Source organism: Chelonia mydas, chromosome 1, assembly GCF_015237465.2.
Source record: "Chelonia mydas isolate rCheMyd1 chromosome 1, rCheMyd1.pri.v2, whole genome shotgun sequence".
Taxonomy (NCBI): Eukaryota; Metazoa; Chordata; order Testudines; family Cheloniidae; genus Chelonia; species Chelonia mydas.
Window position 1 is genome coordinate 341,568,959 of NC_057849.1, and position 24,890 is coordinate 341,593,848.

General features: G+C 51.1%; 1 protein-coding gene across 3 annotated transcripts; it reads right to left on the reverse strand.

Annotated features, from left to right (window-relative positions):
• Positions 1-1,740: 1,740 nt before the first annotated feature.
• On the reverse strand, positions 1,741-24,551 carry ASB13 (ankyrin repeat and SOCS box containing 13). Of its 3 annotated transcripts, none has more exons than XM_043521050.1 (6): positions 24,321-24,524; positions 22,042-22,229; positions 21,363-21,513; positions 20,026-20,160; positions 18,291-18,482; positions 1,741-2,303 (listed from the first exon to the last, which is right to left on the reverse strand). In XM_043521050.1, exons 1-6 carry the CDS (start codon positions 24,361-24,363, stop codon positions 2,194-2,196), a joined length of 819 nt encoding a protein of 272 aa, XP_043376985.1. In that variant the 5' UTR covers positions 24,364-24,524; the 3' UTR covers positions 1,741-2,193. The 3 variants fall into 3 exon arrangements, with proteins under 3 accessions (XP_043376985.1, XP_037745314.1, XP_043376987.1); XM_037889386.2 differs by lacking the exon at positions 1,741-2,303 and adding an exon at positions 11,730-15,999 and having other exon boundaries at positions 24,321-24,551; XM_043521052.1 differs by lacking the exon at positions 1,741-2,303 and adding an exon at positions 16,370-16,557 and having other exon boundaries at positions 24,321-24,523.
• Between the last annotated feature and the right edge of the window lie 339 nt (positions 24,552-24,890).

Below are 24,890 nucleotides of genomic sequence, written 5' to 3' on the forward strand. Positions count from 1 at the left end.
TGACCCTGCACTGTGCCTGCCTTTTGTTTTGTTATGGAGTGGAAGAAACACTTCTTAGGTATGCTAAATCTTAGCATCTTAGGTATGTTAAATCATCCACTTAGGAAATAAACAAGCTGTGTAAAATTTCCGGGCCAGTCTCCATATCATTATGGTGGCTCTTGCTTTATTTTGAAGCACGCAGCGAGTTACCTTGGAGCAGACACAATTCAAAAACTGTGAAGAATTTTTTCAACCCAAGAAAACCCTGTACAAATTTAGTTTCCCAGCTTGCCCAGTGCTCGGCTGAGATCAGCACGTGGCTGAATAGAAGGCACTTAAAGGTGAACTCCAGCAAAGCAGAGGTGTTGCTGGTAGGAAGAGAAAGCTACACTGCAGAACTTGCCTCCCTTATAACATCCTCCACTATCAAGGACATTGGCCCACCGATCAAGGGCCCCGGAACCTTTATAGACGTGGGGGGACAAGGCCAAAGTGCCCCCCTCCCTGTCCATGGCTGGCTGCTTCAGTGGTGAGCCAGCTGCCCACTCTTCTGGTGCCAGAGCAGCCCCTGGTGGGCAAAAGGTGTAATTGTAGCACCTTCCCAGCAGAATCTATTATTCTGCGGGGAGAAAAAAAATCTGCGATGGACATGAATGCTGCGCTTATGTTTGTTTTGTTAAAAAGTTGGAGACAGCTACATTTGGCCTCCTCAGGGCTGCTGGAGGTTGAAGCAATAGAAAATTTTGACTTTTCACCCCCACCCCTCCCCAAAAATCAAACCCTGAAATATTTCGATTCGGAAATGCTGAGGTGGTACCGCATGGGAGCAGTAGAGTGGGCACGTCATGGGCTCGTTCTCCAGGACAGGCTGGGCTCCCTGGAGTCAAAGGCCAGAAGGGACCATTAGATCAGCTAATCTGACCTCCTATATCTCACAGGCCACCACCGCCATGCAGCACCTGCTCACCTACCCCAACAACCAGAATTAGGGCTTGTCTACACTGTGCATTAGGCCGCACTAGCGGGGGTCAATTCTAGCATGCACGAGGGCGTCACATGCTCACTGGCCTACATGGACCATGCCGGTGCACACTGAAAGGTCCTTGTTCACCTTAATGTAGGACTGTTTGAAATGGGACTAATGCAGAGCTCAGATAAGCCTGATTGGACCAAGGTATTACAGCCCTCGGAGCAGGGGCAGCAGGACCGGGACAGGGGATGGGGCACGGCATCCCCATAAGGGAAATAGTGTGGGAACTGATCCATGTTTCCACCCCGATATTTGGTTCTTGGGTGAAAACAGGACATGGAAGGGCTAGTGTGGCCACTCTTGACCCAGGAGCAGGCAGGAACTGGGGAAGGGGGAAATCAGGCTGGGACCAGGAGCAGCTACCCTCAGCAAGAGAGACATGAACCGCTGAGATCCCCCATCCCAACTCCCCCACTCCCCAGGCAAAGCACCCACCCCCTCTGCCTCCTATCCCTGACACCCTGACCTCCCCCAACTCCCCATGCAGAGCATCCAGCCCTCCCCCTCCTATCCCTGACACCCCAACACCTCCACTCCCCAGGCCGATCACCCGCCCCATCCCCTCCTATCCCTGACCCCCCATCTCCCCTCCTGCCCCACTGCCCTGATGCCCACTGCTCCCCATGCAGAGACATGAAGAGGAAACAGCTGCTTCTTTGTTATCTCACATGTTTTTTAATAAACCAGAAGCAGCAAACGTTGCTCTTTCAGTCCCGCCACACCCCGGCCCTTCACAAGTTCACAAGGCTGCACTGATCATGGTTTCACCCGCACAGCTCGTCACCCTCAGTGGCAGCAATGAACAGGGGGCGCAGGGCTGAGGAATGCACCGTTGGGTGCGGAATGCACTGTGGGAATGCTGGGGCTCGAGGGGCATACAGGCGCCGTATCTTACTCTGGTGCTGGGGTGTTTGGGTTTCAATATGGACCGCTGCCCCACCCTTGCAATTCAAGTGAGCTTCTTCCGCCCTTGCTTCAAAGGACAGAGATAGTCTGTGCCAAAGGCAGAGAACAGGCAGCACCAAGGTGCACATGCCAGAGGGCCCTGCAATGGCAGGGAACTGATTAAATGAGATAAACAAGTGACCCGCAGAGGAAGGTGAAAACGCCCCCAAAGTCCCAGCCAATCTGACCCAGGGGAAAATTCCTTCCTGACCCTGAATACGATGATCGATGATCGGTTAGATTGTGAGCACATGAGAGGGACCCATCAGCCAGACACCTGAGAAAGAGAATGCTTGGTGCCTCCTCAGAGCACCGGCCCACCATGTCCAGTGTCTCCTCTCCATCTCTGTTGGTTCAGAAGAAAAAAAATAAAAGTCCGAATACACTATGAGGAGAAAATTTTCTCCTCACAAAAGCCAGACCGCATTGTGAGGAGAAAGTTCCTTTCCTGACTTCTACCGGTGCCTGGCTGAAGCCCTGAAGCATGAGGTTTTAGGAACATAAGACATAAGGGCAAGCTGTAATGGGCTTAATCTGCAGCACGGGTGATTTAGGTTCGATATATGGAAAAACTTCCTAACTCTAAGGGTAGTTACGCTCTGGAACAGGCTTCCAAGGGAGGTTGTGGAATCCCCATCATTGGAGGTTTTTACAAACAGGCTGGACACGCACCTGTCACGGGCGGCTAGGTTTATTTGGATCTGCCACAGAGCAGGGGGCTGGACTTGATGACTTCTCAAGGTCCCTTCCAGCCTGACATTACTATGATTCTGAATCAGAAGCGACCCCCAGGGCTCCTGAACCCTGAACCATAACACAAGAACTAGGGGTCACCCAATGAAATTAATAGCCAGCAGGTTTAAAACAAACAAAAGGAAGTATTTCTTCACACAATGCACAGTCAACCTGTGGAACTCTTTGCCAGAGGATGTTGTGAAGGCCAAGGCTATAATAGGGTTCAAAAAAGAACTAGATAAATTGTTGGAGGATAGGCCCATCAACGGCTATTAGCCAGGGTGGGCAGGGATGGTGTCCCTACCCTCTGATTGCCAGAAGCTGGGAATGAGCGACAGAGGATGGATCACTTGATGATTACCTGTTCTGTTCATTCCCTCTGGGGCACCTGGCACTGGCTATTGTTGGAAGACAGGCTACTGGGCTAGATGGACCTTTGGTCTGACCCAGTCTGGCCGTTCTTACATTCTTATGTGCTTTAATCACTATGGGCAACGCTGTCATACAATCCCATTCACAAATTTATCAAGCTTTGCCTTAAAACTAAGGAGGTTGGTGGACTGCTTTTCCTATGGTGCACCTCAGTTTGCTCACTTGTTGAGTGGAGACCGTTGCATCACTAGAGTCCTCGGCCATGGTGCATCACAGGAGACGTAGTCCAGCTGGGGTGCCTGGCCCATAGCGGAGAATGGGGACATGAGGAATCCAAACAAGAGCTCCCATGAGGCACCGTGGCAGGCTAACCCAATTGCTATACTTCATTTTTCAGGCATTTGGTTTTCTGGATGAAAAATCAAAAAACTTTCTGTGAAAAGTAGACACTCCATGCAAAGAAATGGCAAAACCCCATTTTCTGTCAAGAACCAGTTTTGACAGGAAATGTTGACAGTTCCTGCCGGAGGTGCTCAGACACTAGGCCTGGGACCATAGACCTACCTAGACAGAGAATCTTTCCAAGGCACAGAGGCGCTCCAGTCTCACTGTGGCACTGGTTCAACTACTGCCTTGATGGGGGCTGGATATAGAAGGCAGCCAGGGGCTCTTTTAACAAACATGCTGAGGTGACCAATTTAGAGAGGGCTTTTTGGCCACGAGGATCCCCAAGTGCTCCTCAGACTGTACACAGAGCTCACTCACCCACTACTCAAATGCAGCCAGCTCTGGGGTGGTACCAGCATTGGCAGCACACCCAGCACTACCTTGGCAGCTGTGATTTGGGGACACAGACACCAACACTGCATGTCGGGCAGGGAACTGGGCAGAGTGGCTGGCAGTTTCCGTGCAGCCCGCAAGCAGCTGCTGGCCCATCCACTGTGCAGGCAGCTCAATGCTCAACTGAACAGGGCAGAGCCCCCTCGAGGGCCCAGTGCTCCCTACAGCTAGGCAGCAGCAGCCTCACCGGCCTCTACGGTGCAATGGGGGAGCTCCATGGACGACCCCCCTTCAGGGTGGGAAATGGGGGTGGAAGGGAGGCAGTTCCAGAGGGGCGTGGGGCAGGAGTGAGTGGGGCAGGATTGTAGGGCAGGGGCCAGACCCTGCCTGTAAGAGGAGGACGACTTAGGAAGTGGGAGACTGAGGGGAGAGAGAGAGGAGGAAGAGCTGCAGGGGGCTGGCGAAAGGGACCAGCCAGCCTAGGCTGAATTTTCCTCCTGATCCCTCAACACACACACACACACACACACGCACGCATATACACGCAGGCACTCACAGACACACATGCACACACTCGTACACGTACACACATTCACTCACTCATATGCACGCACACATACCCGTGCACACATTCCTATGCACACACAGAAGCATATGCATGCACACTCATGCACACACGCATATGCATGCACACACTCATACACACACATGCACATGCATGCACACACACATATGCATGCACACACACATATGCACGCACACATGTGCATGCACACTCATCCACACACATATGCACACACTAATCTGCGCACACACATACCCATGCACACACTCACACTCATATATGTGCATGCCATGCACACACTCATACACATATACATGCACATACAGACACACATACATGTGCATGCACACACACATACACACAGTGGTGAGCTGGAGCCGGTTCGCACCGGTTCACTAGAACCGGTTGTACAATTTAGAAGCCCTTTTAGAATTGGTTGTTCCGCGGGGGAGAACCGGTTCTAAAAGGGTGTCTAAATTTAACCGGCCAAAAGTGGCGCCTTAGGCGCCGACTCCACGGGTGCTCCAGCCCTGGAGCACCCAAGGGGAAAATTTGGTGGGTGCAGAGCACCCACCGGCAGCTCCCCGCCCCACCCCCAGCCCCAGCTCACCTCCGCTCCGCTTCCTCCCCTGAACGTGCCGCCCGGCTCTGCTTCTCCGCCCCCACAGGCTTCCCGCGAATCAGCTGTTTGCGCGGGAAGCTGGGGCAGGCTGAGACGCAGGCCGCGGCTTCCCGCTCAGGCCCAGGGAGGCGGAGGTGAGCTGGGGCGGGGGGGGCGCGAGGAGGGCCGTCCGCCGTCTGCCCACCTCCGCCACCCTCGGCCTGAGCGCAAAGCCACCACCTGCTTCTCAGCCCTCCCCGGCTTCCTGCCGAACAGCTGATTTGTGGGGAGCCGGTGGGGGGGGGCGCGGAGAAGCAGGGCGGGGCAGCGCGTTCAGGGAAGGAGGCGGTGGCGGAGTGGAGGTGAGGTGAGCTGGGGCCGGCGCGGGGCGGGGAGCTGCCGGTGGGTGCTCTGCACCCACCAAATTTTCCCCTTGGGTGCTCCAGCCCCAGAGGACCCACAGAGTCGGCACCTAAGGCGCCACTTTTGATGGGATCAGTGGGGGCAGCAGCCGCTCCCCCTCCCCCTGCTCCCCCCCAGCTACGCTCCCCGGCCCCTAGGAGCCAGAGGGACCTGCCGGATGCTTCCTGGGAGCTGCCCCAGGTAAGCACCACCGGGACTCCCCACCTCGCCCCCCGGCAGGTTCTTAGGGGGATTCTTAGGGTTCTTTGGTTCTTAGGGGTGGGGTGGGCACCCACTACAGTGGCCCATGAGACCCTCCTGCCCAGTTCTGGGGGCAGTCAGGGGATGGGGTGGATGGGGGGGGCATCAAGGAACACGGGGGGTTGGATGGGGCAGGAGTCCCGGGGGGGGGGTGGGCAACGACCCCCTCGTGGGGTGAGGAGGGAACCGGTTGTTAAGATTTTGGCAGCTCATCACTGCATACACGTGCACACACTCATCCACACACGCACATACATGCACACACACACACAGGCTTTTCTGCTAAGAGTTAAAACCGCAGAGCCCAAGCCCCCAAATCTCTTGTTTCAGGAGCTGTGTCTGTCTCAGCGTTGCTCCAGGGGTGGCCTTGGCACTAAGAGGGCCGGCAGCTGTACAATGCGCAGCACTTCGGGGAGTGGTCCCTCATAACCTCGTGCCACGGGCTGCAGACTGTCTCTTTGTTCCGATAATAAAGCACCCGCAAGGGTCTAGGAAACGGGACACCGGGGCCTTTGAGAACCACACGTTTTTTCCACTGTGATGTCTACAAAACCTGGCAGCGGCTCTTAAAAACCACCTTTCCAGATGTTTATTTAATACAGCCCGGGCCAACCTCAGGGTCGTAGTCAACTGTCCCACCTCATACTGAGAAAAACTGACTCTCACACATCGACCTCAATGGGACTCCCATGTAGTAAGCCCCACTCGCTGTGAGCAGAGGTTGCTCCTAGGCAACTGTGTCCAAACTTCCCCGAAGTTTTGGGGAGCGTTTGGGTCCGGGAGTTTAGTTTAGACCCCGCTCTGTTACAGCGAGATACATTGAAAGCTCCAAGCATAGCCAGCTGGGAGTAGCATTGCTATACATTTTCCTCCGGCAGTTTGCCCAGACTAACGTATGTCTCTCCATGCACGCATTGCCTGAACGTGCAGATCATGAATTCACTTTTCTACTGAAAAACACACCACACCTTCTTCTTCGGCCCTGACATCAGAGGATGTTTTATTACATACCTATCTCGACAACTTGAAAAGCTTCCTTCAACGGAGATTGCTCAGCCTGGAGCTAGGAAAGTTTGTCCAGGTCAGGTGGTCTTTTTTCTTCTTTATTTTGTATATTTGATTGAAACAAATCAGGTGCAAAGCGCAAACAGTTAAAAGCAGCCATGGAAGTGTTTCTGATTTTAACCCGCCGAGGGAGAGGCCCAGTACACCCAGGTGTCCCACCTCATGTTGGCTAGATACTATCTGTCTCCATTCTCCAGCTTTCTTGACGCTGCATGATAATACCTAGCTCTTACGCAGTGCTTTTCTCCATAGATCTCAAAGCACTTTACAAAGAAATTCAGAATTATCCCCAATGGGGTGCCACTGCAGTAACAAGGCATCATAACATCCTTCCTCAGCTGGGGAAACTGAGGCACGGAGCAGTAAAATAACCAGCCTGAGTTCACCCAGTAAGCCAGTAGCAAAGGTGAAGATTTCCTCTCCTGCAGGATACAGTGCCAGAGTTGTAGGAACATGTTTCAGTCGCAGTGGCCACTCTGTGTACACTGTGCTATTAATGAGCACCCCAAACAGAAGGGAAGCTTTAAAGACAAGTTGGAAGAGTGCTGCACAAATTGCTCACCTGTGAACAGCCAGGACATTTCAGGAGCATGCATCACTGCTATAAAGCAGCTCCCAGCAACTCATATGAGGTGTATAACCCAGCCCAGTCAGGGTACAGCTACATTTCTTTTACCGGAAGACTGGTTTAAGGGGTAAAGCAGCAAACGTCAGGACACACTCAGAGAGAAAAGCTTTGACAGCTGGATTGAGTTAAGGGCGAGCGCCGGAAAAATAAAAACTCCTTGAGCCAAGGGGCCAATCCACAGGACAGACGGAGCCCTGGAACCAATTAGCCGAGGCTTTGGAAATGGCTGCTGAGTTGGTCCAGAGAGCTAGCACTGGTTAGCGTGTGTTGATTCTGTTTGATTATCACTCGGTGACATGGGGCAGTGCGGGACGGGAGATTCCCCATGGACCAAGGCAACAAAATAATAACGCGGAGCCTGAGATGTGCCACACACGACTTACTGAACCCGGGCTGGGGGCTACACAGAGACCCCCTGCCAGAGAGACCGCGGCCATCGGCAAACTGCTGGGCTGGAAGTTACAACTCCCCGGCCCCAAATCCCACCGAGGAGGTGCTGCCACAGACCCAGCAAACACTCACTGCTTGTGTGCCTGGCAGGGGCCTACTGAGCAAGAGGCCCGTGAGGCCCAGAGCAGGGGCACAGGAAATTTGGGAAGAGGGGGTGGGAGTGTTTTGGACAGGCTGGCGGGAGGAGGGGCAATGAGGGGAGTCTTGGCAGCGTTCCTGCCCTGTGCAGCAAGGAGCTTTCAGACCATCTGGGGGGGCCGGGGGCGAGGAGGCGAAAAGAGGCGAGGGGGGAAGGAGGAGAGGCCGGGGAAAGGAAGCAGCGCTGCAGAGCCGAGCAAGCTCTGCCAGAGGAAAGGCAGCCTTGTAGTGGGAGCATTATGCTGCCCTGGTTACTGCAGGGGCATGCAGAGGGTTAAGAACATAAGGGCCTGCACACGTCTGATCCAAGCCCGGCACCCGCTGGGAATCATCTTTGCCCAGTAGGTCTGGCTGTGGGGCAGACTCGTTACTGCTTCGGAGCCTCGTCTGACGGGGACATTTGGTGTAAGCGCTAGAACCAGGCCCTCGAGGAGGCACCGGACAGACAGGACAGGGTCACGTGTTTCCCCTGGGAGCATATGCCACAAATACCGGTGGGAGAGCTGAGCCTACACCCCAGCCCCTTGGGGGAGAGACGACCAAACTCCACCGACAGGGGCAGGGATGGGGGGAGGCGTCAGGGGATCGGGGGAGGCGTCCCGCCTTGTTCCAAGACAATTCAGGCTACGGTGAAACCCACATGTAAAAGGCTGTGAGTTCAATTCTGCAACATGACGAGCACCCTCGATCCCCAGATTACCGAGCCCCGGGTAGGCTCAGCATCCTAGAGGGCTGGGAGGCAGGAAGGGTGGCCTAGCGGGCAGGCCACTAGACTGGGGCTCGAGTTCGATTCCTGCCTCAGCCACTCTGTGACCTTGGACGAGTCACATGGGCCCTGCGCCTCAAAGGTACCCAGGCACCTAGCTCTCACTGACACTGAGGCAGGAGTCGAAATGCCTTTGAGGAGCTGAGCCTTAGTCTCATTGTGCCTCAGCTCCCCAGCTAAAATGGGGAGAATACTTCCCGGGGGGGTCGCAAGGGCCGAGTCCATTCATGCTCTGAGACGCTGAGGGCTGCCGGAGCAGCCCGCGAGAGGGGACGGTTCCGTTCTGCAATGGGTCCCCCCCGGCTGTACGCGTCACAGAGGTTTTCCAAAGCCCGCTGCAAGCGCCAGCAACACTCCCATTGACGCCAGCTGGCTTTGAGCGGGCCCTGGCTTGTCTCTGTCAATACACCCCCCCTCGCTGAACGCTGAGCAGTGTGTTCCGGCAGGGCGGGTGCTCGTACGCCTCTGCAGCAGGTTTGGGGCAGCAGGCCAAGCCCTCATGGTTCCTGTGGGTCTAAGAGCAAAGTCTGCTCCAATCACATTCTCCCCGTCCTCCGGCAGCCACCCGGTCCTGCAGTGGTTAGCACTGCTGCGTCCCTTCAGGGCACAAATTCGCCCTAGGCTTATTTAAGGGCCCTATTCACTACAGCAGAGACCTGAAGAAGAGCTGCGTGTCGCTCGAATGCGTCTCTCTCTCACCCACAGAAACTGGTTCAATAGAAGATATTACACCTCACACACACCTTGGCTCGCTACCATAGAGAAGGAACGTGCAAACCACACTTCCCTGGCCACAAGGCTGTTCCCTCGGTTCCCCCCCCACCCACCCAACACCATCCCCCATCATGCTCCCATGAGCAACTGCCCCTCCCTCAGAAAGGCTCCTCCATCTTTGTCTTGCACTTCTAGGCAAGGGCAGATTTTAAGATCCAATGATCACCCAAAGCCTGCAAGGGGACATGCTGTTTGAAGCTGGTTGTACACAGCAACCTGAATTCTAAGAAGAAAAGGAGTACTTGTGGCACCTTAGAGACTAACCAATTTATTTGAGCATGAGCTTTCATGAGCTACAGCTCACTTTATCTGAGCATGAGCTTTCGTGAGCTACAGCTCACTTCAAAGCTCATGCTCAAATAAATTGGTTAGTCTCTAAGGTGCCACAAGTACTCCTTTTCTTTTTGCGAATACAGACTAACACGGCTGTTACTCTGAAACCTGAATTCTAAGGTGTCAATTATTCTTGTTTGCATTTGACACCTCCTCTCCCACCCAAGCTCTCCGTGTCTTAATACAACTAGCAATGAGATTCAGGGATTGAGTCTCCTTCCCACGCAAGCCCCCAAAACTGGAAAAACAACAGGGCTGGGCTACAAACAGTTAATCCCTCAGTTCTGCAAGGTTTTTACAGGCACAAAATTCTAGGCAACACCTTGTTTTCATTGGACCAACTTGACATCGTTAGAATGAAGCTGCTGTGATCAAATGCCTGCACTGCAAGCCAACGCGAATGCACTCTGCTGGCAGCAGCCAGCAACACAATCCTGAGGATTCTCGAGTGGTGCTAACTGTAAAAGAGGCGAGACAGAGCCGAACCACATCTGGAGCTGGACTTTCCCCAAAGCGCAAGCTGTGGCTGGATTGGAGGGGTTTTCTTCAGGCCTCTCCCTGCGAAGACGGCTCTGCAAGGCAGTGTGGAGTGGAGGGGGGCACGGAAGTGGGGAGGAGCAGGAGTGGAAAGCCGAGCTGCATTTGCAGATTCATCTCTTCCTTCCCTGGCACGGGTTGAAAGGAACATATGGAGCAAGAGCTGGTGTGTGTGTGTGTGCGGGGGGGGGGGAGGTTGATTTTATTTGCACTGGATGTGCGCTTTGATTGCACATTCCTAATCACAAACAAACGCAAAGGAAGGTAAATGATCAAACCCTGCATGAAAACAAAGCTACGGGTGTAACCTAAACAGACTCAGCCCAGAAGACTTGGAAAAGACTTAATATTGGAGATTTAGGTTGCGTCTTTCGCCCCAAAGCTCTTTACAAATCAGGAGTCACTTCACCCATTGTTGAAATGGCAGTAGAATACGCAGAAGACTTGGGTTGTGTTCCTGGCACTGTCACTAGGCTGCTGGGTGATTTCAGGCAAGTCCCTTCACCCCTCTGTGCCTCAGTTTCCCCATCTGTAAAATGGGGATAATGCTAAAGCACTTTGAGACCTACTGCTGAAAAGCCCTATATAAAGAGCTAGATACTATTATCGCAGGCTGCCATCACATGCAGGCAGCCAGGCTCGGTATCAGGCAATGAGCGAGAGCTCCCAAGCTCAGGGTGACCAGCTCAGACACCTGTCGGGCAGTCTCTATCTTGTTCTTTACGCCTGGTGCTGCCGCTGCTCAGACAGCTGACAAGGGCGCTCTCGCTAGCGGATAGTTAGCGAAGGGACCGGACTGTGACAGACGATGGAGTACTGAGTCCACTTCCCCTTGTTTTAGGGCCATCTTGAGCGGGGGGAATAAAAAGACATCCTCTGCAGCTTCTTGTTCACCTGGGATTGGGTCAATTAGCTTGCCCTACTACCACTTGCTAACTGGAGGTAGATTTATAGATTCCAAGGCCAGAAGGAACCATTATTATGACCATCTCTAGTCTGACCTCTGCATACCCCTGGCCTGAGAATCTCACCCAGCGATTCCTGAGTACAATCACCTTTCTCTTCAGGTCAATGCTATCTCAAACAGCTAGGTCATCACCGGTTATCGCCCTGAGCCCATCTTGCCTGACTCAGCACCATTACAAACAGGTCAACAACTACAGATTGTCTCCTAGTTCACTGGTTCTCAAAGCACTTCCAGGCAGTCCAGGGAGCTGCTTTGCATCACAGTGCTGCAGCATACACGGCTGGAACAAGCAGCAGTCCCGCCTTTCCCTAAGAAGTGTGTTTTGTGCACGCTTGGGTATCCCTGCAGATCTCCTTTGGTGCCCTGTGCCCAGCTGGGTTTCTGCAAAGGAGCTTGGGTCTGTTGATAAGTCTTTATTGGCTCCTTTTTGGCATACATTCAACTATGATCACATGGGATGAGAGAGGCCGAGGATAAATTCCCAGAAGCCCAGGGAGAGGAAATGAACAGCGCAGATAAAATAGAAGAGAGACATAACCAAACAGTGGCACTCACACTAGAGGTGACCTGCAAAGGGGAAAATAAAGATGACATGAAAGGGATTTGTTTGTTTCTGCTTGATTTTTTTATATTGGAAATTCAGGTCCTGTCGGAGCTGGAAGACCCTGTGGTGACTGGAGACCTAGTGAAATGGGACAAGATAGTGAAGACTGAGCTGCTGAGATGGGGAGGGATGTTGAGCCAGACTGATGAAAACAGTTTGGTTTTCGTTTAGCGTTCTGGACACCTGTCTGATCCCAATGACTAATTCACATTTTGGATACAGGAAGCTTTTGTTAAAGATTCAACTGCCTTGTCCCTCCAGGTAAGGCAAAAGAGCCCACACTACACATCTCTAAGACCTCCCAGAGCTTCTCCAGCAAAACCCAGCAAACTTGATATTTCCCATGTAAAAATCCAAGCAGAATTTTATATATCTATGAAAAACTCTTCAGGTTTTCTTTATATACCATGCAGCAGAAAAAAGAAAAGTGTGTGTAGGGGGAGGGGGGGCATGAACCCAATGTTTAAAAAACCATTTGCAGGTCACCTTTAAATTGAAAATATTTTCATCTCATCTTCCTAATACTGCCCTCATCCTATTTTCCCCATGTAGCATAGCACTACAGTTGCAACAGGGAAAGTGTAAGATTAAGATTGATGGCCGGGGGGGGCAGGAGTAAGCTATAAGATTTTAAGTAGCAGTCCACCATGTGACAGCGTTTGAGAACCACTGGTCTAGTTAAAAGAACAGGAGTACTGTTCTTCTTGTGGATACGACTAACACGGCTGCTACTCTGAAAACTGATCTAGTTTTATGCCATGTTAGACACCCTTAGAGGGTTCCACGAGCCCAGGATCATTAAGAGGATGGGTTTTATTCTCATCTCAATGTGCTAAGACTTACCAGACATGCATCAAGAAGACTAGACTCTGCTAACGCGGTACCCACTAAAGTGGCCAGCTGCCTTCAGATTTCAGGTCAATGAAATCGCACATGTTAAGGGGGACTAAGACTTTTGCTCTGCTTCTAATCTAACCTCACCCAGAAGGATTAAATATCAAAAGGACGCTGTGACAGTTTGTAAAGAACAGAGGAAATCAACGTTGACAATATGCAGCTATATGGCAGGGGACCAGACCCCGTGGCTGTGCCAGGGCAAACATCTAAAGGAGTAGCTGAAACAAGAGGCAACCTCAGAGTGAAAAATCTTAAAAGCCTAGTCAGAGCTCATCGGTGCATCCCTGTCTCTGGCATAGGCGCCGACTCTGTGGGTGCTCCGGGGCTGGAGCACCCATGGAAAAAATTAATGGGTGCTCAGCACCCGCTGGCAGCCAGCTGCCCCCCCTCCCTCCAGCACCTCCCGCCTGCCGGTGATCAGCTGTTCAGTGGCGTGCAGGGGGCGCTGGGGGGGAAGCGGAGGAGCAGGGGTGGAGAAGGAGGAAAACAGGGTGGGAAGAGGCAGGGTGGGGGCTTGGAGGAAGGGGTGGAGTGGGGGCAGGGCCTGGGGGTCAAGCACCCCCCAGGACCTCTCAAAGTTGGTGCCTCTGGTCACTGGTGCATGGATGGATTTGTTATCAGATTGTATAGCTGTGCTGCAAACTGCTCCTCTGGGGATAAAATCTGGCCTGTAGACGGGGTGCCCAAGTATTGCCCAAGACCGTTGCTGCACTGGTCACCTGCCAGAATCGGTGGGCTGAAACCACTTTTACATCAAATTGAGATGGCTGCAGCTGCCATCAGGCTGGTCGCTCAGATCCAGATGGAGCACTGCATGCTGGGATTGGTTGTTATCTCAGTAGGCCGCACCTCCAAAACTATGAGGGCAGATACAATGAAGTCACCGGAAAGACACCCAGAGATTGTGATGGGCTCTGGATGAGGCCTGCCGAGAGTTGCATTGCATGACTTGGGAGGCCCGCTGACAGCCTCTGGCCTAAAAGTGAAATTTGTGTCTAATTAGGGCACCCAGATAATTATCCCCTACTACCTTTGTGATTAGCCATTACCTCTTCAGGAACACAAGGCATTGTAGAGTAGACTCCACTGGGGGTAGCGGTAATCTCTAGTGTAAAAAGATTACTAGTAGGGCTGTCGATTAATCGCAGTTAACTCACACGGTTAACTCAAAAAAATTAACTGTGATCAAAAAAATTAATCGTGATTAATCGCACTGTTAAAACAATAGAATACAAACTGAAATTTATTAAATATTTTGGATGTTTTTCTACATTTTCAAATATATTGATTTCTATTACAACACAGATTACAAAGTGTACAGTGCTCACTTTATATTTATTTTTTATTACAAATATTTGCACTATAAAAAATAAATAGTATTTTTCAATTCACCCCATACAAGTACTGTAGTGCAATCTCTATCATGAAAGTGTAATTTCCAAATGTAGATTTTTTTTGTTACATAACTGCACTCAAAAATAAAACAATGTAAAATTTTAGAGCCTACAAGTCCACTCAGTCCTACTTCTTGTTCAATCAATTGCTAAGACAAACAAGTTTGTTCACATTTACGGAAGATAATGCCGCCTGCTTCTTATTTACAATGTCACCTGAAAGTGAGAACAGGCATTTGCATGGCACTTTTGTAGCCGGCGTTGCAAGGTATTTACTTGCCAGATATGCTAAACATTCGTATGCCCCTTCATGCTTCGGCCACGATTCCAGAGGACATGCTTCCATGCTGATGACGCTCATTAAAAAAAATGTGTTAATTAAATTTGTGACTGAACTCCTTGGGGGAAAATTGTATATCTCCTGCTCTGTTTTACTCGCATTCTGCCCTATATTTCATGTCATAGCAGTCTCGGATGATGACCCAGCACGTGTTTGTTTTAAGAACACTTTCGCTGCAGATCTGACAAAACGCAAAGAAGGTACCAATGTGAGATTTCTAAGGATAGGTACAGCACTCGACCTAAGGTTTAAGCATCTGAAGTGCCGTCCAAAATCTGAGAGGGATGGGGTGTAGAGCATGCTTTGAAAAGTCTTAAAGAGCAACACGCCGATGCGGAAACTACAGAACAAGAACCACCAAAAAAGAAAATCAACCTTCTGCTGGTGGCATCTGACTCAGATGATGAAAATGAACATGCGTCGGACTGTTCTGCTTTGGATCGTTATCGAGCAGAACCCGTCATCAGCATGGACATGTCTTCTGGAATGGTGGTTGAAGCATTAAGGAACATACGAATCTTTAGCGTATCTGGCATATAAATATCTTGCGACGACGGCTACAACAGTGCCATGCGAATCCCTGTTCTCACTTTCAGGTGATCTTGTAAATAAGAAGAGGGCAGCATTATATCCTGCAAATTGGAACCAAAGTTGTTTGTCTGAGCGATTGGGTGAAGTAGGACTGAGTGGACTTGTAGGCTCTAAAGTTTGATGTTGTTTTATTTTTGAATGCAGAGGTTTTTTGTACATAATTCTACATTTGTAAGTTCAACTTTCATGATAAAGAGATTGCACCTACAGTACTTGTATGAGGTGAATTGAAAAAATACTATTTATTTTGTTTTTTACAGTGCAAATATTTGTAATCAAAAATAAATATAAAGTGAGCGCTGTACACTTTGTATTCTGTGTTGTAACTGAAATCAATATATTTGAAAATGTAGAAAACATCCAAAAATATTTAAATAAATAGTATTCTATTACTGTTTAACAGCGCGATTAATTAAAAAAAAAATAATCGCACGATTAATCGCAATTAATTTTTTTAAACGCTTGACAGCCCTAATTACTAGCTAAAAGCCTGGATCTACACAAGATCTAAGTTATTGTCTTTGTCAAAACTCTCAGTCACACGATGGGATGCCGGGGGATGTGCTGCCTCAGAAACAGTATTTACATAAATTAACTTAAATTAAAGGAACTTCTTATGGGGAGGGGAAGGGAGGGAGAGAGAGAGAGAAAGATTCAAGATACTTCATCTTGTGGGGTCTAACGATATCGTCCTGCAAGGTCACCTTCTTTCGGTCAGTTGTACGAGAGGTATTTCATTAATGGCAGAGGAATATTTAACTTGGCAATCTTCGCCAGCCCTTGCTGGCCGGTGGCTTTCCGCAGGCTAACTCTGCAGAGCTGCGACAAACTCAGGGGCGTTTCTGAAACGATAAAAAAAGATCAGCAGCGTCACTGTGCCAGCTCGGCAGAAGGCTCTTAATTCTGCCAAGCGTAGAACTCTTCACAGACCGACAAAGGTGCCGATTGTGTGGGTGCTCTGGGGCTGGAGCACCCATGGGAAAAAAAATAGCAGACGCTCAGCATCCACCAGCCACAGCTGTTCGGCGGTGCTGCCGATCACCTGATAGGCTGCACTGCCAAATAGCTGTTTCGCAGCTCAGGGAGCGGCTTGCGGGAGAGTGGAAACCAGGCAGCAGCGGGTGGGAGGAGGTCTTGGGGGGGAGGGTGGAGTGGGAAGTGGCGGAGTGAGGGCGGAGCCTTGTGTGAGGGGGCGGGGTGAGGGCGGGGCCTGGGAGAAGGGGCAGGGCGAGGGCGGGGCCTCAGGGCACAGCACCCCCAGGGAAAAGTAAAAGTCGGTGCCTATGGATGGAGGCCAAACTCAGCTGGCACAGCTCCCATCAAAGTCACGAGGCTGTTTCCGCTTACAACAGGCCTCGACGGGATCCGCAGAGTTCACAGGATTCCAGATGGGCTTTGCACTGCACGGAAAAGCGGTGGTAATGGCTCAATTTCAAATCTCACTCACCACCATGCCCACACTCCCAGCCAGCAGTTCCTGCTCACTGCACCCACAAACAATGCAACATCATTCCCTACTGCAGCACTCCGGGATCATTCAGCGGGTGGGTACCAGACCAGTGGCTCTTCTCTTTGTTGACTGCATGACAGTACTGCGTGGGGCTGGCTCTCAGAGGCACAGCTCAGCCGGGAGAAGTGGGAGGAACCTTTACCCTGTTCTTTGAGACTGGATTCCAGGGAAAGAACCCTGAGGTGCTCGCTCCCTAGCAGGCCGTACCACTTCTTTGTAATCTTGTGGGAAGGTTGGGGATAATCGGCAAAATGCCGATTCCCTCTTGCTTAGGGTCACAAGCAAGAGAGAGAATAATATTAATGAGAGAGAGGCTAATCTGTTCCCTTTAAAGATGGGCATGAGAGAATTGCATGTGGAGAGAGAATTCAAACAAACAAAGAATCAGATGCTGGATTTTAAATAAATCACAATTTTTCCATTTAGGTCTCTAATTTTTGATGTTAGAGGAGGTGCCTGCCAGGCCCCAATCCAGGTGTGTTTCAAACTGAAACAAACACAAACGCACACACTTCCTCTTCTTCCACCCTTCATAGTGCACACTCTTACACGCTTTAACCTATTCTCATGGGAAGCTCGGTGTGGGACAGCAGCAGGTTCCCATGCAGAGATGAACAGTTTGGGACGGGTCACCAGACTCCTGGTCCAGAGGGGTCACGGAATTGACATGTGATGGCCACAGCAATGAAGAGGTGTGAACTCCCCCACTCAGTGTGAGCTGAGCACCAAAGGAACGCAGTAGGTTCACAGGCCAGAGGAAGAGCTAAGCAAAGCTCAAAAGCGTCTCCCTTCCACCAACAGAAGTTGGTCCAATAAAAGATATTACCTCACCCACCTTGCCTCCCAGCTAGAGGAAAGACTATTACGCAGGAGAACAGAATAAGAACATAGGAACAGCCATACTGGGTCAGACCAAAGGTCCACCTAGCCCAGTATCCTGTCTTCCGACAGAGGCCAGTGCCAGGTGTCCCAGAGGGAATGAACAGAACAGGTCATCATCAAGTGATCCATCCCCTGTCGCCCATTCCCAGCTTCTGGCAAACAGAGGCTAGGGACACCCTCCCTGCCCATCCTGGCTAATAGCCATTGATGGACCTATCCTCCATGAACTTACTTAGTTCTTTTTTTAATCCTGTTATAGGCTTCGCCTTCACAACATCCTCTGGCAAGGAGTTCCACAGGTTGACTGTGCACTGTGTGAAGAAATACTTCCTTTTGCTTGTTTTAAGCCTGCTGCCTATTCATTTCATTTGGTGACCCCTAGTTCTTGTGTTATGAGAAGGAGTCAATAACACTTCCTTATTTACTTTCTCCACAGCAGTCATGATTTTATAGACCTCAGTCATATCCCCCCTTAGTCGTCTCTTTTCCAAGCTGAAAAGTCCCAGTCTTAGTAATCCCTCCTCATATGGAAACTGTTCCATACCGCTAGTCATTTTTGTTGCCCTTTTCTGAACCTTTTCCAGTTCCATGAGGAACAAGCAGATTATGAGATGGGGAGAAAATGGCAGCCGTAAGATGTATAGATTTTAAGGCAGGAAAGGACCATGATGATGACCCAGCCTGCGGAAGAGGAAATGAATTCTAGCACAGCTGTGGGAGATGGGACCGAGCCCCACTTACTTTCATAGTATTCCAAGCACTTAGCAGTCTGGCTGCTCCTACACGTGTAATCGGATGGTTTCTTCCCTCGGTTGTCCTGGGCATAAATGTTTCCTCCAAATTCAACCAGCATCTCTACCAGATCCACATTTTTCACCTTGGCTGCATGGTGAAGGGCTGTCTCGTGAAGTTTAGCTGCATTCACATTTGCCCCTGGGAGCATAAACAAAATGAGTTTATTAAGGCCCCGATATAGCCACCTTTACGCTGGTGAAGTCGTCTCTTACCTGACCGAATTACCACTCAATTGGTGTAAAGCCTCTAAATGAGGTTCCACCAATCAGTTGAAAGACCAAGGGACTGTCTACACTATAGCGGCATAGCTATGGTGCCGAAGCTACAGTGGCATAACCCTGCAGCGTATGTCCTGTGGTGACAGAAGGGATTTTTCCATCGCTGTAGGAATTCCATTTCCCCAAGTGATGGAAGATCTGTCAACCTAGCTGGGGGTTAGGTCAGAGATAGCTACGGCACTCAGGGCCATGGATTTTTCACACCCCGAGCACCGTAGCTATTTTGACCTACGTTTTAAGTATAGACCAGGCTTGAGCCAGTAGTTAGTTAGCACCTCATGTATTTTAGCAGGCGTATGTTTTCCTTACATCGAGATTGTTAGCTGATATAGCTATGAAAACAAGCTTCAGAATGTAACCTCTGCAGTGCTGCTGTCCTGAGTCTACACAGTCTGAAACCAGCTAGGAACTGCCCAGTTCTTCTCAATGGGTTGTTCATTCTGAAACTTACTGATGTCAGTGTTGTTAACTATTTAAGTGCTGGTCATTTTAACAGAAACATCTCGTTACGCTGGGATTTTGAGATCTGGAGATCTAGATGCCCTTCAGCATCCATCAACCGTTTACCGAATCTTGTTCGTTCTCGTTTCTGCTAAGAAAGTGTGAACAGGTAAACTCAAGCCAGAAGGGTATCCTCACTCCCCCATCTCTTCCTGTTACCCTTTCTATTGAACTGATAGGTGGATACTGTGGGTCACATGAGTTCCTGACAAGGAGGGACCCAAGACACAAAGTCCGAATCCATACCAAAACGTCAACAAAGTTCGGAGGTGCTTGGCTCTGGTGATTTGACTCAGAACTAGCTCTGGTTCCTACGGCCAGGGACCCTGGATGTGAAACTTGGAGCATGCAATGTTACTTGAATATCCCCTGGCCGAATCCATCTCTGGTGTAACTGCAATCAAATCACACCAGAGACCTAATGTTTTGTTGTACATCAAACCTCAATATGTCTCTCTTTCCAGCTCTCCTCTATCTTCAACTTTAAAAAAAAAATTACCAATATTGATCCAACACCATTATTAAGAGTGAGTTGAAACATTATTCTAGGATGCTGGAATGGTTTAGTTATTAACAAAATAGGAACAGCTAAATGCCACTGAACTAAACAGGAGAGCTTATGACATGGATATTAATCTGCCTAAGCTGGAAGCCTTCCAAAAATGGCTAAATAGGTGCATTGCTTTGCCCAGAAGAAAAGCCCTTCTGTCTATATTTATTTTGTCTGGCAGACACTCTGAGGACATAATCATGTCCATTTCAAGGGCTCCGTGAATTAATAAACTTCTTCTAAAATAACTTTTCTCTTCTGAGCCCAAGAACAGATACAAGAGGTGAGCGTCGCACAAACATCGCCACTAGGTACTGCGTACACTGAAACCAACACCTCCGGTGTGCCGTACCGGCATTGAGCAGTAACTTCACACAATCCAGATGCTCCCGGGCACAGGCTACATGCAGAGGGGTTCCGAAGTGGCAATCGTGGGCCTCCAGGTTCGCGCCGACGTCTATCAGGAGCTGCACGCACGCCGAACTCCCTTTGAAAAGAGAACTGATCAGTGGGAAACAGCCTGGCTTTGAGGGGAACTTCCACGTGCTTTGTATCAGCTTGGCCTAAGAGTATGTGTATGCTGCAGAAGCGAGCTTGAATCCAGCTAGCACAGTAACAGCACTGAAGACACCGCATGGATTGTAACCCAAGTATGTCCCCAGGGTCTACACCAAGCTTGTACTACTGGTACTGTTATCCATGCTGGCTGGATCTAAGCTAACCCAGGCAGGCTAGCCCATGCAATGTAGACCTACCCTAAGAGTGTCATTAACATTTGGGACATTAAGCGCAAAGGCTTGGGTGTATTTTTCCCTGTTGGGCTAAATCTAATGGACAGTGACACGGTCATCCATAGGAAGAGGTAGAAGCCCTGTTGCTAGAGTCCTTTGAAGCTAGACTCGACTAAACTTGGGCAGACTATGCTCCAAGGGGGATGGACTGAGTCATCTAACCGGGCTGAACCTTCATAAGAGTGCTCATGCCAAGGACTTCAAAAATTAGGAGCCTAACATTAGCTATTTAAGCACATGCCAGGCTTTCAAAAGTGCTAAGCACCTGACAGCTCCCACTGACCTCACAGTGGGAGACAACCCCTGCCTCTAACATCATACAATCCAACGGGACAGGCAAAGGGTGGGTGAAGGAAGTGTTATCACACCCAATGTACAGAGGGGGAAAGTGAAGCACAGAGGAAATAAGAGACTTGCCCAAGGTCACACAGGGAGTCTATGCCAGATCTGGGAACTGATCGCTGGTCTTGAGTTCCAGTCCAGCACCTTCACTGGAAGATCAACCTTCCCTCGACTCAAATCTGATTTTGATGGGAGTGTAACAAACGGAGAGGTCATGGGGTGGGCCCAACGTAGGGACTTCTTCCGGGCTACATTAACAAATAATGGAAGTTGTTGTCCTACCTAGCTAGGATTTTCTATTGTGTCCATCACATGGTGTCCAACTGCCTTACACCTACAATTTCTTTATTTGCCCAGTCCCGCAGAGTTTTTCATTCCGACTTCAGCAGGATCTCTGCTGACACAATGGGCCTTAAAACCACACAACTAATCTTAACAAAAAGAGACGACAGGAGATACTTTCCAGCTGTTACAGTCTGATCAACAATGGAATCTTACGGTTATTTCAGGCCCTTTGCAGCTGCCATGGGTGTGAGTGTGGATCTTGTGGGCTCACCATTCATGCAGGCTTCATGGAGAGGGGACGCCGTGTAGAGCGGAGGATTCACCTTCGCTCCATGGGACAGGAGCACTTTCACACATTCAATACTGCCCGACGCGCAAGCGTCACAGAGCGGAGTGCTGCCATCTATGTTCCTGGCATCTACCTAGAAGGCCGAAAGATAGTATTGACTCAGAGGCAGCTGTATGCCAGTGCTCGCTTGCCTAGGTCTTTAACACACTCTCTCTAACCCTGCAAAAGGCAGGAACCGGCCGGTGGATATTGTCACCAACCTAGCTTGAGTATGGTCCCATCACTCTAAAGTGAGCCAGGTCTTTTGTTCCTAGAACAGAGCTAAGGGAAGTACTAAAAGGAACATAGCAATAAAATACAAAACTTGCCAGAGAATCCACTCCAGTTGCTTTTCCTGCTGCTCTCTAGGCCACTTAGTGATCACTTTGGATAGCACGGCTGACGTGCACTGATCCAGAAGGGCAAGACTCAACTGTGACTCTATAAGAACCTCACGTCCCACTGATTTCAGCGAAGGCTTGGCCCACAGCAAGGACAGTACAGCTAAAAATTTTCCCCTTCGGGGGACATAATGTCACTTATTGAATTGGATTTGTAGAAGGGTAATCAAGAGCAAAAGGCCAGGGCGGACAGGGAAGGAACCCTCGAATTTATTACAAACCTGGGCCCCTGCAGCAAGCAAGAGTTTCACACACTGTGTCTGACCACGCAGGCTCGCCTCATGCAAGGGGGTGATAGAGTCGTAAGTGACCAGGTTTACGCAGGCACCATTTGCTATCAGCTGCTGCAGCTGCAGGATCTCTCCCCTCCTGGCCGCTTCATGAACAGGTGTCCTATCAGCCCAGAAGCCTGGGGAGAAAGGAGAGAATGTGAATGATAGACTGTGGGCTGGAGACAACTCGCTTTATTGGGAGGAGAATGAGCATGGGCCAGTGGCTTGAATAAGAAACTAAGCGTTTGGGGGTTCTAGTCCCACCTCTGCTAATGACTCAGTGCATAGCCCTGGGTAAGCCACTTTCACTTCTGTGTGCTACCAGGACCCCATGTATAAAAGCTGGAATACTGGGGGGTTTCATTACTATTTGTCAAACGGGTTGCAATCCTTGTGTGAACGTGCTCTCTGACTACACAGTATTACGGTTATTAAAATGGTTGCTGTATGAAACAAAGGCAGCAGTGTCTCTGCCTAAGTGTACTTTGCTTATAGAGTTAGTGACAAACGCAGAACAGCCCTGGGCTCTTTCAATCTAGATGTGATGCCTTTTAACAGGACGCATTCTGCCTCCATTCAAATGGGGACGACACACCCCAAATCCTCGGAAAAGAAGCCAGTAGCATTAATTTGCACTTTGTCTTCAGTCAGCTGCTGCTGTGTTTTCATGCAATTCTTCCTCCTCTCCAAGCATCGCCACATATGGCCCCTCCACAGATTACTGGTGCTAAGGGCAGAAGTAACCTGCATGGTGGAGCTGTGTGCATAAAAGCCACTACCAGGGCACCAAGAAGAACAACATGCTATAGGCCCCACGCTGAAATGCCCTTCCACACAGCCCCTGAGAAGCAAGCACTCCATGGTGCCGGGGTGGGCAGGCAGGGTGAAGAGATTTAAGGTGAGGTGATGACAAGCCTGCCTCGCAGGGGGTTCTAATGAGCGTGTATCAGGGTGCTCCAACCTTTTCAGGGACATGGGCCTCGAGCACAGTTGCACGGCACCTCGGCCGGCCACAAAAGGGCACCCAACGCACAGCCTGACCTTGCACACCCCGTACACATGAGGTCATGCCACACAGATGATGTCTGGTCTGCATGTTGCCCGTGGAGGTGCCCACATCACGGAAAAGGCTGGACCCTCCCTGTAAACTGTCCAGCTGTATCTGCTACTGGATTGAAGCGCCGCTGCTCAATGCAAAGCTGCAGAGTCATGAACGTTGCCGCAAAAAGCAGCAAATATGATGCATTGACACCGTGGGTGCATTGTTGCCCTAATCCTTAGCTCTTCTTTTCTGTTATTAAGGGTTTTGGTGTTTTCACAGCACACCTATACGCTGTAGTCTTTTGGGACCTCCATTTCCTCACCCCACTCGGAGGAAAGCTATTTTGTGTTTAATGGCAATAATCCTGATTTACATCGCTGTAAGTGAGAGGGGAACCTGGCCCAGGAGAGGGCAGGCTGTTTGCTAAGGCGCAGCCCTCCCCGGCTAGCAGCAGGGCTGGAGGTGAGACGGGCCATTCCAGAGCCAAAGGAGAAAAGCACGCTGCCGTGGCTGAAGGCCATTATTCTTGTGACACAGATAGGACCGTTCAGCTCCCGGAAAACCGAGCCTGCTCATTGTAGCCTTGTGTGCACAACTACACGGCAGCGCGGACGCTCCGAACGGTGCGGTGCAGCCACTCAAGGCATCTGGCACCAGCGGGACCCGACCTGCGGCTGCCTGCCCACCCGAGTCCCTGCAGACCGCTGCTCCTAACCCACCAGGGCACCCCGGAGCAGGTGCATTGCGTCCGCTGCAGCGTGGGATACGCCCCAGCACCTGGGCGTACAGCGTCCTTCACTCTGCTGGGAATCGTCCTGCCCTGCAGGAGAGCGTGTCACGGGGGCAGGGGCTCTCCCCCCGACCCCCACAGGTCTTCTTGGGGCTCTGCAAATTCCTCCCGAGGCACCCCAGCCCTCTCTAGGGAGCAGAGCCCCTGGCCCCCCATGGCTCCCCTCCCTCCTTCCCCAGGGAGCAGGGCCTCCCCAAATCACTCCCCCCTTCCCCCCCCCCAGAAGCAGGCACCCCCACTCCTAGATAGCAGGGGCCACCCCGAATGGAAACAGGCGCTCCCCCCATCCTCCTGGGGAACAAGCCCCCTGCCCCCAAATCACCCTTTTCCCCTCCACTGGGAGAAGAGCCCCCCCCAAAAAAATCTCCCCCCTCGCTGGGTGCAGGACTCACTCACCGACCTCCCCCAGCCTGGAGCCGCTGGCTAGCGACCCTTCCATGGCCCGCGGCTGGCCCTGCCCCGAACTACAAGTCCCAGCAGCCCCTGCTCACTGAGGGGCGGGGGCTGATCCCCCCCCGGCTCGCCGACCCCGACCCCGACCCCGACCCCGACCACCGCGCGTGCGGCTCCGGCGCTGGGTGACACCCCCTCCCTCTGCTCAGCCTGCCTGCGTCAGAGCCGGGGGCGGGGCCAAAGGGCCGGCGCAAAGGCCTCTGGGACTTGTAGTTTTCTGGTGCTGCCCCCTGCCGCCGGCTGGTGGCCGAGCCCTTTGCGGTGCTGGCCCCGGGCCCAGCTGCAAACCTCCCTGCGGCGGCTTTCGGAGTAATGCACCATGCACGGGCGTCAGGGCATAGGTCCCTGCCGGGGAACCAATCCAAAACACTCACCGAGCCCTGCCTGCAGCACAGAGCCGGAAGCCAGGACTCCTGGGTTCTCTTTAATTATTATTATTATTTAAATCATTATTGTCGTTATCCGTGATTTGTGTTGGGGGACAGCGGGAAGCCCCAGCTGCAGTCAGGGTCC

What these genes read in the sequence shown, in the direction of transcription:
- ASB13 (XM_037889386.2), bottom strand. Translation starts at nt 24,363, where the DNA reads ATGGAAGGGTCGCTAGCCAGCGGCTCCAGGCTGGGGGAGGTCG. An exon ending in CTCCAGGCTGGGGGAGGTCG is followed by an intron (nt 22,230 to 24,320) that starts GTGAGTGAGTCC and finishes CTTTCTCCCCAG; the next exon opens with GCTTCTGGGCTGATAGGACA. An exon ending in GTGCTTGGAATACTATGAAA is followed by an intron (nt 16,000 to 18,290) that starts GTAAGTGGGGCT and finishes TTATCGTTTCAG; the next exon opens with AAACGCCCCTGAGTTTGTCG.